The 14,352-nt window shown below is 35.2% G+C and overlaps 2 protein-coding genes across 5 annotated transcripts; both read left to right on the forward strand.

Annotated features, from left to right (window-relative positions):
• The first annotated feature begins 1,837 nt into the window (after positions 1 to 1,837).
• On the forward strand, positions 1,838 to 8,278 carry LOC110031995. 4 transcript variants are annotated; one of them, XM_020735475.1, is made up of 5 exons: positions 1,838 to 2,188; positions 2,368 to 2,639; positions 6,246 to 6,397; positions 6,472 to 6,687; positions 6,789 to 8,278. In XM_020735475.1, the coding sequence occupies exons 3-5, from the start codon at positions 6,253 to 6,255 to the stop codon at positions 8,000 to 8,002; spliced, it is 1,575 nt and encodes a 524-aa protein (XP_020591134.1). In that variant the 5' UTR covers positions 1,838 to 2,188; positions 2,368 to 2,639; positions 6,246 to 6,252; the 3' UTR covers positions 8,003 to 8,278. The 4 variants fall into 4 exon arrangements, with proteins under 4 accessions (XP_020591134.1, XP_020591135.1, XP_020591137.1 ...); XM_020735476.1 differs by having other exon boundaries at positions 1,838 to 1,986; positions 2,079 to 2,639; XM_020735478.1 differs by having other exon boundaries at positions 1,838 to 2,639; positions 6,511 to 6,687.
• A 3,034-nt stretch (positions 8,279 to 11,312) lies between these two features.
• LOC110031954 (zinc finger protein ZAT9-like) lies at positions 11,313 to 12,377 on the forward strand. Its single transcript, XM_020735407.1, has one exon. It carries the CDS (start codon positions 11,313 to 11,315, stop codon positions 12,375 to 12,377), a length of 1,065 nt encoding a protein of 354 aa, XP_020591066.1.
• The last annotated feature ends 1,975 nt before the right edge of the window (positions 12,378 to 14,352 follow it).

A 14,352-nucleotide genomic window follows, 5' to 3' on the forward strand; every position in this document is an offset into this window, starting at 1 on the left:
GATCTCCGCCTCTTCCCTCTGGCCGAGCTGCTCGCAAGACCGAACTCCTACTCCGAAATCCTCTGCTGGCAGCCCTGTCGCAAATTTTCGGCCCTCGCTTGCGGACTGTTCCTCCTCCGTCTCGTCGAACTTCACAACCTATAGTGCAAATCTAGTCAATCAAAGCTTCCACTGCTCACCGAATTTGTCGCGATTTGGCTGCGTGCGACGTGTGATGCGATCCGACTCCTCTGTTTGTGAATGCCAAACTTCTCTTCTTCATCGTTGTCCACGAACAACTTTACGCGGACATCTCTAGCCAAGAAGTATGAATCTTCCCACAGACGATGTCAATTGGTTTTTATCATTTTGGGTTTTGGAATCAAATGAACAATAATTTTTTAGCTAAATTCTCCAATATTGTAAAATTATTCTACATTTGAGCTACATGTTACTTTGAATTCTCTAGCTCATGAAAGACCTTGAATTGGGAAGCGAAGAGTCCAACGACGCACCGAGCACACTCAATTTTCCTGCCATTAGCTTTACTTATAATGTATTTTTAGTAATTATTTTATGTGCTTGTGCTCAATTTTGCACATTTAGGGTTTGTTTCTGTTTGAAAAAACAATTGTGAAATTGTTTAAGAAGATGCTATTTAAAAAGCTGCGGTGACTATTATAACTTTTTTTAAAAAAAAAAACCAGACCACAACTTTCTAGGAGCCATCGCAGATAGTCAGGTTAAGTGGAAAAACACAGTTTTTAGCCGCAGTTTTTTGAGAACACGAACAAAATACAATTTTGCTAAACATGAATAACTACGGTGCGACACCATAGCACCGCCGCATTGTTGCCCCAAATGCACCATTGGTTTTTAAAATATTTTTTCAATCACATGGTTGAAGTGTTACTTATTAACTTTCGCTATCAAACCTAAACTGTTGTGGTATATAAAAATAAAAATATCGACATCGAAGTGAAAAATAGAACGAGAAAATTCATCCTAGAAAAGAACACACAGATTTACGTAGTTCAGCAAATTGCCTACATCCACGGTGTTGCAGAGGATTTTATTAATTGAGGGATTTACATTAGTCGATGCCTTCGACAATTACAAGAGAAAACTATTCTCTCATTTACTCTCTCATTCTCTCTCTATACCGAAATAGGTCGAAGAAGAAGAAAAACGTACAAAAGAAAAAACCTATTTCTCTTCTGCCACAAACCACCAAGAAGAAATCAAAGAGAGCAAAAATTATTCTTCCACTATCTTCTTCTTCCTTCTGCCAAACACGTAGAAATAACTAAGAGCGGATACCTTCGAACCACGTCGAAGCCCGAAGAAATGCCTCTCGGATATCTTTCACCTGTAGCAGTTGATCACACTACTAAAGAAGAAGAGAGGAGGTTGCTATTCACGCGACTCAAAAGAGCGGGGGGCGTCGATTCGCGAAAACAACAAAGAGAGAAGAGAGCAGCTAGCAGAAATGAGACTATTCGCGAATGAGCAGTTTCTCTATTCGCAGAAATGGGAGCAGGAGTCGAAGGCGGGAGCGGGTAAGATTTTTATTTATTTATTTATTTTTTTCTTCTGTGTAATTGTCTCCGGACTAACATAAGCTTCATTTAATTAATTAAAAAATTTCATAAAATGTAATTATTTAGGAGCTCTCTTAGAAGTTTAATATTGTTAGCCACGTGCATCACGTGTTTTTTGTCAGTCAAAATGAAAGGAATTTAATAGACGGAATTCGCAGGGCTATTATTGTCATTTGAGTAATTATGCGGGAAGAGAATTTTTTTATATATTCATACATTTTAGAATAAGATGGATCGAAATAAAAATTCGAGCTTTTTTTGTCCCTTTTGGTCTTTTACTTCCAAAAAATTTCGATCTCAATCCGTTCGTTCGTTTCGATCGTGCCGGCCGGTCCACGAATCGTAGCCGCGTCTTTCGATTTCGCGGGTTTTCTTTCTCATCGTCTCTCTCCCGATTGAATCTAGGGTTAGGGTTCCGTTTCTTTCGCTCCCGTGTTTTCTCCCTTTCATCGATACCCGATTTTTTGATCTCTCAAGTTAACTGGTTTTTTTTATCAGGATCTACATCACCCCTTATCGGTTTGTCCCGATTGCTTTGTTTTCTGAGCCCCGGCAAATTTGATACTTTCTTTAGGGTTTCGAAGGGGTTTTGCTTCCTGGTCTTCAGGGTATCGATCCGCAGATCTGTTGTAGTTTTTTGTCCTTTATTGTTCATTTCATATATCCGTTGTTTATTTCAATTTGACTTTTGTAATATTCTTTTCGGCGTCATAGATTTTTTGTTTGCAGAGATTATTGATCGATCCGTGAAGGTGGTAGCCTTCTAATTGAAATTTTTGATCTTTAGGTCGCCGCCTTAAATTGTTTTATTTGTTATTCTTTCTGTAAATCCGTTGACCTTTTGGGTTCTGGGAGCTAGGGTTTTGAAATTTGGTGGACTCGAGGGGGGTTGACTGACAACTTGTAGCCTTCTCAGGGGAGATAAAACTTCCAAGCTCCTTTAATTAAAATATTGTCTTTCGCAATATTGAGCCATCTCTTAAAGGATATAAGTCGGCAGTTACTTGTGGAGGGCCCACCCCTTTTGCTTTGATATATTCTTTGGGGCAGCCTTGAGAGGTAAAATTAGCTTCAAATTTAGTTCCTTTTTTAGTTCATAATGGGAGCCGTTGACCTTTTAATTTAAATTTTATTGTTTGTTTATGTTAAGTTAGTTATGTTTTGATGTGCACACATGCACACACAAATTAGGAAAGATGTGCTTCACCGAGCTAGCGATGATAATATTTGTGCGGCCACATACACAGAGAGTTATTTATAGAAGTTTTAATCCAATTAAATGGAAGCATAAATCTTTTGATTTATTGTTTTTGCATTTAATTTTGGGTTTTGAGATGAAAAATGCAATTGAGGAAGTTGGTTTCTAGTTTATTGTAATTAGTTTAGTACACTCAATTGATTTATTTAGTTGGTTGGTTGCCAATGCTAATCAAATACTACCAAAGACTTTGTACCGAATCATTTGTTATGGTATGGTACTACTATGTTATCATATTTCGTTTTAATTTTTATATTATCTTGTCATTTAGTTTAGTGCCAAAATTGTTTTAAATGACTATCTTACTATTAAAGTCTTCTAACCTTATTACAATTGGGATAATTACATGCAGACCACCTGAAACATTGATATTTACAAATTAAGTACCTATGTGATTTTTTTTGAATCACCAAACCGATGTATTTACGCATGCCACGATCAAACTTTTGAGGTTTTGATGTTAATGAAAAATATGCTTTGGGGTTTTACCATGAATTTCTATATTTGAGTGAGAATTTGAAAAATGGATGAAAGAGGTTTGTTGATTTGTAAATTGCAAGTTTCGGGTGGTTTGTATGTAACTGCCCCTTTATTATTTTATGCTTGGTGTGGAGATGAGTTATGGTATATTCACATGAAGTTTTGTTTTTTTGAAATTTATTGTAGTGTTCATCAAGATCGATAGCCTTGAATTTTATTCCAAGCCTTTATATTTGAATAATAAAGACAATTTTGATAACTCTAATTATTTGGGCCTCTCTTTCTCTTTATTATACATACATTCAGTCATACTTACAAAGGAATTGTATGATATGTATGTAAATTTCCCTAATTAGCTTTTATTTTTGGGAGATCAAATATGATAGTTTTATTGGCTTTAGTTATATTATCAAATAAAATGTAGTTATATATTAGATCTTTACGTCTGATGCTAAATTTCAATGTTTAAAAAGAAGAAAGAAGCGTAGTAGGGTTGTCATATGTTATGAGAATACAATGGGTGCTTAATGATAGATTTTTTTTAATCATAATTGGATCAGCTGTACTTCATGTCTGCAAATTTTACGAACAATCAATTTAAGAGCAATTAAGCCAAATGCGGTTGATATTTGAATTTAAAACTGGTTGTGCAATAAAAATAGAGTGTTCATATCGAAAAATGATTATTTTAATTATTATTAACTTGATAGTGGGAGAGTTGTGGGTGAGGCATGCATTGAAGAAGAGAGATAGGAAAGTTGATTTGAATTTTCTGTGCGATGCAGAAGACTCGCCGATGAAATGATTGTATTAGATAGGTGCTGAGACAGACACATGTCAAAGATGTCTTATAAGAAAGTTTGGATTTTCTGTACATAAAATATGGCATAGCAGATGCTCTAATAAAATGGGAGATTGATGAAAGGGTCAGTAAGAATGTTTTATACCAACTCGTAAAAAATAAGAGTATATGATTGATTATTGTTACTTTTTTTTTTGGTAGTTGCAGGAACCCTTGTTTACATTGTAAAATTTTAGTGTTCATTTTTTATTTATACTGTTTTTTTTTTTTAAATAGTACTTGAATAAAATACTATTGTTTTTATCTTTTAAAATTTTAGGTGTTGTTTGGTTGGATGTTTTTAAAATCAAATTTGAAGTACTTGTAATGCGGGTATTTTAGAATTCCATGATTTTTCTTTGTTAGATGAAAATTAAGGGTCAGTTTGGCACAATTTTTTTCCTTCTTTTCGTTACAGACAACCATCATAGTTCTATATTTGGCAAATTGCTTTCTAGAAATTTTTGTGGTGACAAGCTGCTGTTTACCTATTAAAGTGTGGTGACTGTAAGAAAGCTGTTGGCTTGATTTTTTTCTTAAATAAATATTTGTAATTCTCACCTCAACTTCTAAGAAGTTGATCAGCCCATCACAGTTTTACAACCTCCTTAATAAAATCTACAGCCGCCCCAAAAGAACCCTAAATATATCATTTTTTTGTGTTTGCGATGATTCATTTCAAATGCATTGAAATGTAATTGCCAAATATGGGTGGCGGGTGCCAGTAATCAGGAATAGCTAGTTCCAACTTTTTCTTCTTACTTGCACTAATTGATATTTTTATACTCCAAGGTTTCAAGTTTTAGAAAATTTATTTTCTACATTGCGTGCTGTATTAAATATGGACTTGTTAGTTTTTTAACGGGGTAAATCATCAATATTTCACTTTTGCAGTATGGTCATCAATAGCCTTATCCCAACTATGTAGAATTAGTTATGTGTATCCTCTTTCTCCAACAAATATCAAAATCATATAATTAGCCCTGAAAGCTGCATTATGTTGCAATATTAAATTATCCATTCCCATTGCTTGAACAAATGACACTGCAGGAAAAAATATACGAGCACTCCAATTATCAAAATAGATGAAAGAGGTGAAAAAAATCAACGTTTATTTATGAATATAGCTTGAGCCCGTTGGGTTACAAGTTCATGTTATTGATTTTGGCTATTGCACCTGAATGTGTGAGGATTCAATTGGTTGGGATTGGAGACCTTTTAATTGAATACATTGGTAGTAGAGGCTATGCAAAGGCGGATTGAGATTATGAGTTATTCATCCTATATGTAGCAGGGTTTGGTTATTTACGTCCATTCTACCACTTTAGGCTATTTTGGTGTATTTTATTTTGGTTTATTCCCCTTTTTAGAGAAGAAATGACTATGAATTACATAAACGTGTGTTTATTAATCTCATATAACAAAGCACACAGTGAAGTAAATAAATCATGGATAGCGATGACAGATCTAGTACGGTATAAGAGAGAAGAATGTCTATATCTTATAAAAGTAGGCTTCCAATGTTTGGGGTTAGTGATTGGTGTATTTATATTATTAAAACTAATTATATGCTTTTCAACTGTGTTGACTTGCTCGTGGAAATTGTGTGTTTGAGCCTCTGATGCATAGGTTTTATCGGCTGCATCAGATAGACGGTACCTCAGTTAAGCTTTGTTTATATCATTGCTGGGTTACAAATATGGATCTTTATTCAATTCATTGCATAGAATTAGCTAGTACTCTACTTTTACTTGTTTAAGAGTTAGGATTTATTTTGATTGAACTCCATATCTAGAATAGGGTTCATTGGTAAAGATGTATGATTGGACGAATAATTGTATGATTGTATCATTATTCATCTGCATTTATACTTAAAAATCTTAAGCTTTTTAAGCCAGCATAAGTTCTGATGATTATGTTCCATTATATAGTGAAAATAATCACTTCACCTTCAAATTTATTTTATTGGTATCAACAAATGCTTTGATGCTATGCAGTTTATTCATCAATCTTGTTATGAAATTTCGAGGCTATTTTTGAATTTGATGGTCATTTGTTACATTTACCCACATTTTCCTACTTCCAGGTTTAAGATGCACTACAATCGCCCTTTTGTTTTCGTTGATCCTTACCATGTTGCGTATGAACATGGTAAAAAATTGGAGTGTGCTCTCCATCTCGAAGAATCTGCAGAAGTTCCTCTCTATAAGCTTGACCATGGGAATTATCAAATATCAGGTATAGAAATATATTTATTTAGCATGTTAGGAAGGTGCAATTTGCAACTGGTTTGATTTTACTTTTATGTGAAGATGGAGAAAAGGAACATTTAGAAGCTACTAACGTTGCAGACATGGAGTTCAATAAGCTAATTGCTGAAGCATTAGAGAATGGTAAACGTCATTCTGACAACTTCGGCAGTGAAACGGGGAATAAACGTGCAAAAAAAGAAGATCATGCTGGAAAGCTGAGACATTTTGAAGGAAATTCTCCCATCACCATTACCTCCGAAGAAAAACCTCTTTTAGGTAACTTCCAATAAAAAAATAAATTAACATAAAATTCTCAGATTGTTGTCAATCTGCAAGATTATTTCTAATCAATAAAAATGATTATTTTGTTGTTTCAGAGGTGACAGATTGGAAAACAACAGCATCTGTTGTGAATGCTAATGGAAAAAGGCCTGCAGCAACCAATTTGGTTGCTGCTACCAGACAAGGCCAGGCTGCTTGGGTGCCATTCTTTCCAGGATATGAGTATCTTTATCGAGCTGGGTTCGACCAACTGGAAGATCTTCGTTCCCCGCTTTTGGAGAATTCTCATCGAAAATGCATCCCCATTGGACCTGATCACCAAGCAGATCTTCCGCAATGGACGCCTCAGGATTTCCAGCGCTCAGGAAGTCAGCTTGTTTCCCATGCTTATCATTCGGCACCAAGCAATGTTGTGCCATCTCCACTTGTTACTGAGAATATTGAAGTCAGTGCTGATAAATGTGATTGCAGTGATGAAGGTTCCATTAGATGTGTGAGGCAGCATGTGATGAAAGCTAGAGAAAAGCTTGAGGGATCACTGGGGAAGAAGTTCATAGAACTTGGATTTTCCGAAATGGGAGAGGATGTGGTAGCCCAAAGGTGGACTGATGAGGAGGAGAATTTGTTCAAAATGATAGTGCTGTCAAATTCTGCTTCATTAGGCAGAAATTTCTGGACTGTTCTCCCTCACAATTTTCCATCCCGAAGCTGCAAAGAACTTGTTAGTTACTACTTTAATGTCTACGTACTTCGTAAGAGGGCAGTTCAGAACCGAATCGATCCTTCAAATGTGGATAGCGATGACGATGAGTGGCGAGAGAGCAGCGATGGTGAATTTGAGACCTCAGAAGAGGAAGAGGAAGAGGATTCTGTAGTCAATGATGACGCCTCAGAAGAGTTAGATTTTTATGATGAGGACGAGTATGAGAAGCATCTTGTTGTAACAGAGGATGAACGATTCTGCCTCGGTTCGGATGGATCAACGGCATGTAAATCAATGCCCCCTTGCAAGCAGTCCATTGATGAAAATTCGAGGGATTGTTCGTCGGATCGAGATGCTCAAGATGAGTCCTGTACTTCGTTCGAGGGACCGTGTAATGTTTCGGACTCCTGCATGGAGAGGGATGGGGAGAATTTGAATGTGGAACCTAGAAATAGTTGTGTGTTTGGTTTTGGTGATTATGAGTATGTTGATGGTTCTCACGATTCAAAACCATGGGAAATCAACTATGTTAGAGCAAGAGAGGAAGATTTTGATTTCTTTCCTACCTGTAATGTGCTTGAAGAGGTATTTGGGAAGGGGATGTAGGGAGAATTATGTGAGAGATGGTTCCTGCTTCAGCCATGTATGCTTTTATGGATTCCTCCCAGCAGCTGAAGATGTTGATTTACAGATCAAAGCTATCCAATTTTTCCTTGGCAAATCCATGTGGACAGTTAGGTAGATTGTGTTCTATAAGTAAATATGGCTGTCATATTTTCCATGATTGTAATCTCAATGATGATTTAATTTCATGAAGGAATTAAACTTCTTATTCTTGTATTTTGTAGTTATTTATCCATATTGAATGATTTGTTAATTTGATATTGTTGTTTCAGTAGTAGTTGAAAATTGTTACGGAGGTTCCAGAAATTCAGGGGGTCTGTTATTTGTTTTGACTCCCAATGTTTGCAACCGTTTGATGTATACTAAAATTGATCACAATATTTTGAGCAAATAGGCTGAATGTCTTTTCCTTTGCTTTCATTCCAATAAATAGTAGTTTGTACCATCTATTTTAGGTACATAATATTCAGTATATTTTAAATTAAATAATTTAATTAATACATAATCATAATCTAAATAATTAGCTAAAAGAGAAGAATCCGTGTAAATATAATATTTCCCTCTTTGCAGTATTGCGAAGAAGTAAAATTTTTATTCTGTCTGATTTCTTTTATTCCTGATTTGATTGATAATTCAAAAGTGAACTAAGGATTTAAATTTAAGCTTTCTTTGGTTTTGTTTTGTTTTTTTTTCTTGTGTTTGTTGCCTAAAGCTCAATCACTGAGTTGACAATTATTTTAGTGCAACAAGGTTTTTTTAGTAATTTTATTTTTAACTCGGTTAGAATTTAATATTTGATGGAATGAGTGCAAGCAATCTAAGTAAAACTTAGGTCTCTTCATTAAATATTCATTTCTTTATTAAGTTTTTTGAATATATTTTCTTTTATTTCAGTATAGTCTAAATTCTATATTTATGAAACATATGCTTCACCACATGTTTTCTATTATCTTAGAGGGAACATTTGTTCTAGTGGTATTAGATGTATGAATTTAGTAAATTTAGTTGGAAGATCATTAATGGTCGGAAATTTGATTTGAATTTTGGCTTGGATAAAAATAAATGAGCGAAAATTATGGATCAATTTTTTTTCGAGCAATCAGATTGTTAACGATCCTAGCTTGCGTTATAGAAGTGAAAAGCAAATTAATTTTTGGGAAAATTACATTCATGCCAAGCAATTCGAATTATGTAATAATTTTGGCATGAAAATATGTATTTCACTTTTAAAAGTTAGTAATAGCTTTATTTTTGATGTGATATTAAATGTTTGAGTGATATGCATGTAAAAATGAAAGTTTAGGTGTTAGATACGCAAAAACATAAGAATTATGTGGTTTGTATCTGCTGAGTACAAACTTGTCTGGTAAATCATGCCCAAGGAGTAGAGCGTTGGACCAATGAGAGAAAACTGAACGAGGGAGAGACAAGATAGAGAGAGAGAGTGAGACTTCCTTGGCGAGGGAAAAATGTGGTGTTCCCGAGCCCTCTGTCCCATTTCATTGCATTAAGTTGTTCAATACTAGTGAAGGAAGCTAAAAGTCATTTTATATGAAATTCCCCTCATATTTATGGATTATAGGAGGGCAAAATAAGTAGATTACAATATTACTCTTGTTTTAAAAATGTAGTATATGATATTTTAGCCTTTAGTGTTGGGGTGTTCTGATGGGAACTTCATCGACCACTGGATCTTTCATTCTGGGGTTTTTCTGTTGGGGGGAGAAGTCAGATTCTGGTAACTAGTCGAAGGAAAACGTTCTTTGTCGGAGGAAAAAATCCTTCGTCAGGGGGAGAAGTCCTCTATGGAAGGAAAAAAACCCTCTGTGGGAGGGAAAAGTCCTTTGTCAGGAGAAGTCTTCCGTCAGGGTGAGAAGTCTCCATCGAGTAAAAGGTTCTCTGTCAGGAGGAGAAATCCCCCGTCGAAGGGGAAACACCTTCGTCAGAGGAAAAAATCTTTTGTAAGAGAAAAAAGTCCTCTACGGGAAGAAATGTAGACCTTTCACTGGATTTAGAAAAGACTGGATTACTTACCCAAAAAAAAAAAAAAAAGCTTAATTTTGATAGGTTTTGTTGATAGGTTTTGCAACAAGCAAAATAAAGACAACTATAAACAACCTACAACATAGAAAACATATTGCATGCGGATGAGATGAGAGTGGAATAGGTGCAGATTAGTAGTTTTGTGGTGGTATTATACTGCAATAACACCACAATATCACTAAAATACTACTAAATTATCACATAAGATAATATTTTGGTGTTATTTGTGATAACATTGTACCCCAATATCACAACAATATCAAAAGAGTATCACTAATCCGCACCTATGTACGGTGTCCTCGCTCAATATTTCATCTGCAACATGAGCTATATAATAGAGAAAAAATCTCTCAAAAAATGAAAGGAAGTAGCCAAAATAAAATAGGCTAAAACGTCAGCTATTAGCTATATACAGGTTATGAAATCAAAATGTTATAAATATAAACATGTAATTCTAAGTGTCAGATTTGTAAATACATAAGAATTGTGTGATGCTTATGTAAGTTACCTAAATATTTTATATCAGCAATACCACTATCCTAATTTTTCATAAGTAAAATACACATTCGTAGAGTGACAATACATAATTAAGAAAAGGTGTTAGATAAAGAATTACATAAGAATTATAGAGCCTTGTTGAAGTAGAGAACTATAGTTATTCAGACATCACATTATTGTTACAAATGAACTGGTCAACTTCATGTTCATAGATTTTGAACGGTGAGGAATGAATCATTTGATCCCATATTTGTGCATATGCTGTGGCTTTACATGGCACCATGCCTGTATTAGTATAGATTCTTTCTTTTTTTAAACAAAAGAAAAGGAGGCTGTTAGGCGGTCCCTTCTTCCCTAACCGTCTTTTAGCTATGTTTGGCATCTACATGGCGCAAACAAGACCGTCCAACCCGCTAATGAGGCTTTCTGTGTGCTAAACACATGCCATAATTTCTTCTTCTGCTGTCTTTATAACCTTGCTTCCATGCATGGATTTCACCTCACCACCAACTCCACAACCAGCTTTATCTCCCTCACCCACAAAAGAAAGAAGCTCCATTGCTGAGGAAAGCAGAGCGAAAAACTAGAGGATCCATCCAGGATTGCTTCTTTTCAGATCGACAATACAGGATCAGTCCAGCAACATTAATCCGGAGGATCACAATGCGTAATCCTGATACGGCACTTTGTGTTCTCGATTCTCTTCTATTCTGATTCCTAACCTCTCCAATTTTTATTTCTGTTAGTTTCTATGGAGAAGCACAATTGTCGAATATGCGGGCAAAGCTTCTCCGATGGGAGATCTCTTGAAGGTCACTTGTGGTCTCATGTTGTGCTGAGCCCTCCCATGAAGGATGAAGACAAGCCGTTGGGCAGACATGGCCGAATCAATCCAAAGAAGTCGCAGCGGTTTGAGATTGAGTGGCCCGAGAACGTTATGGATAAGAACCGTGCCAAGCTAGAGAAGGATTCCTCTTCATTGAATGCTTCATTTGAGATGACCAGGGAAGAGCTCATTCATGGGGACAACGATGATGATTTATGGAGCAGGGGAACTTACGAAGCGAAGGAAATGTCGGGCCAACCTTATGGTAAGTTGAGTAGATTTTCAATGCCGATGAAGAAGAAGAGGACGGGGAGTGCACCAAAGATTGCAAATGCGTCTGTTTTTGGTTTCTCCTCCGAGAACTGCAAGGAGGAAGTGATTGCTGCTCTGTGTCTGCTGAAGCTCGCAAGAGAAGACGCTAATTTGATATATGATTCAACTGATAAGATTTCTCTTACAATTGGATCTGGAAACAAAGTTCATTCTTTTCCTTCTGTGGATGGATATCAACAGTCCAAAAAGCTGAAGGTCTCATCTTTTGCAAGTAACAGTCATCATGGTGATATCAATCCTACTGTTCTTAAAAATGAAAAGAAGCGTCTATCAATTCAATGTGATTCTGAATTTGAAAGGCAGAGTTCTTGCAATAGAAAAAGGTATCCGTGCAACATCTGCAGCAAGAGCTTTGATTCATATCAAGCTCTTGGCGGCCACCGCACAAGCCACAATAAGGGGAGAGGAGAATCTAAAAGATTGATTAATCGGAATAGCGATTCTCAAACAGTTAAAAAATCACCGAAGAACTTTGGAAATCACGTGTGCAACATCTGTGCCAAGAATTTTTCATCTGGGCAAGCTTTAGGTGGTCACAAAAGATCACATTCTATTGCAGCAGATAAGTCCGCTGCTGCTGTTGTTGTTTCTAATGCCCATAATACTGCTCATCATCCTCATCCAGCCCCAACGGAGATAGAACACAATTTTTTTTAAGTTGGATTCAATTGATCTCAACTTGCCTGCAACCATAATGACTCTGAGAAAATTTCTAATGAAGTATTGGCCGGTTTGAGGTATCCGACAATCTATGGCAAAACGTCATTCTGACATTCTCTATGGTGAAATGGAGAATAAGAGTGCAAAAAAAAAAAAAGGAGGATTGATCCCGAAAGCTTAGACATTTTGAAGGAAATTTTTCTTATCACCATTACCTCCAAAGAAAAAACCTTTTTTGGGGGGTAAATTTTCATAAAAATAAATTTCTCGGATTAATGAGAATATGAAGTATAAAATTTAAAGTAATATAAATGATATTTTAATTTGTTGTTTTAGCGGTGAGAGATTGGAAAACAATGACATTTGTTATGAATGCTAATGGCGGAAGACTCGTAACAACTAATTTGGGAGAATTAGTAGGCGGAACGTAGAAAGAATTGTGTGGTTGATTGTGCCGAATATGAGCATATATTGATGGTCCTCATATCCTTCAACTGTATGCTTCTTATGGAATTTTCCCAGCTGCTGAAAATGCCGGTTACACATTGACACATCAAAGCCCTTCAATTTCCTCCTCAATCCATGTGGGCTATTATGTAAAAGAGTGTTTTATAAATAAATATTGCTAACTTATTGTCTATGATTGTAATCATGATAACTTTATTAATTTATTGAATGAATTAAGTTTTATTCTTTTAATTAATTTTAGTTCTTTATCCAAATTTATGATATTTTAATTTCATATAATTGTTTACTTTGTTATTGATAATTGTTATGGCGTTTTCAGAAATTCAAGTGACATGTTATTCTATTTGATTTCCCCCGTTCCTGGGTTTTTAATGCATGTTAAAGTTCATATTGCATTTTTATTTTTTAATAGTTATTTATGTTTTATTTAAAAAATTGTTAATTTTAATTTTTATTTTTAAATCATTCGAATTAATTTCATGCTCAACCCAGTCTTGCTTGTTGTTTGTAGTATTAACATTTAGAGCAGAAGTGATATTGTCTGTTGTTGGCTTGTATCGATGCCAACATTGGTCAGCTGAATGTCCCTTATTGTGACATATTTGACATATAATGATGGATTTTTGAGTGGTGATATTGTTAAACATGGCAGGTATGATGGATTGCTGACAATTTATGGGAGGGAAATTGTTTTTAGAGAAGTTATTCATGTTTTTAAAAGAAAATAGTGTGGTGGTATGAGTGGCTTTAAGAGCTTCATTTTATAGATTAATTTTCTCACTATAAAGTAAGGAATAAACATATTCAAGGCTTAAAGTTTTGAAAGCTTAATAGAATTTGGGTAAACCATTCATAATATAAATGATTTATCAATTTTTGAGCCTGTCGCAGCTATATTATGAACCATTGTTTTGATAGAGGTGAGGTATTGAGTCATTTTTTTTGTGCCCATATGAACATTGTGTAATTCATGTTTTAGTTGAATAACTCGTGAACAATTCGAAGACTGGAAATCATTTTTCAAGAGTAGTCCATATACCAACAATGTTTGTTAAGTGCAAGATATAAGGAAAGATATAGGGTGAGATAGTAGAAAATAGGCTAGCAACAAAATTTTGATCTATTAATCTCCATAAAGTATAACCAGAATTGACAGTGATTGTACATTTGGAATCTTGATGTTCTTGTGGAGGTGGAAGAATAGTGGAGTTAATAAATAGTCCAAACCCATTGACAAGAAAAAGTTTGTGAACCTGAACTTTCCAAACAACATAGTTTTCGAAAATAAGAGAACTCTTGGTCATGCTTTTGATGTTCTGCATCAAAAACTTGAGAGGTGGTAGAATATGAGTATCCTTCATTTTGTTTAGGGATTCTTGAGAAGAGATGGTGAAGTGAGGAGAGATTGAAGAGGAAGCATCCATGAGATCTTGAAGGTGGCAGGAAGTCACTGCCCTGATACCATGATTGAACACATAAAGAAAAAAAACAGTACATGAAAGTT

This window comes from Phalaenopsis equestris, unplaced genomic scaffold, assembly GCF_001263595.1.
Source record: "Phalaenopsis equestris unplaced genomic scaffold, ASM126359v1 Scaffold000873, whole genome shotgun sequence".
Taxonomy (NCBI): Eukaryota; Viridiplantae; Streptophyta; class Magnoliopsida; order Asparagales; family Orchidaceae; genus Phalaenopsis; species Phalaenopsis equestris.

Excerpts from the sequence above, each read along its gene's own strand:
- LOC110031995 (XM_020735475.1), top strand. The coding sequence starts at position 6,253 with ATGCACTACAATCGCCCTTTTGTTTTCGTTGATCCTTACCATGTTGCG. Across the intron at positions 6,398-6,471 it reads TGGGAATTATCAAATATCAG|ATGGAGAAAAGGAACATTTA; the intron begins GTATAGAAATAT and ends TTTTATGTGAAG. Across the intron at positions 6,688-6,788 it reads CGAAGAAAAACCTCTTTTAG|AGGTGACAGATTGGAAAACA; the intron begins GTAACTTCCAAT and ends TTGTTGTTTCAG.
- LOC110031954 (XM_020735407.1), top strand. The coding sequence starts at position 11,313 with ATGGAGAAGCACAATTGTCGAATATGCGGGCAAAGCTTCTCCGATGGG.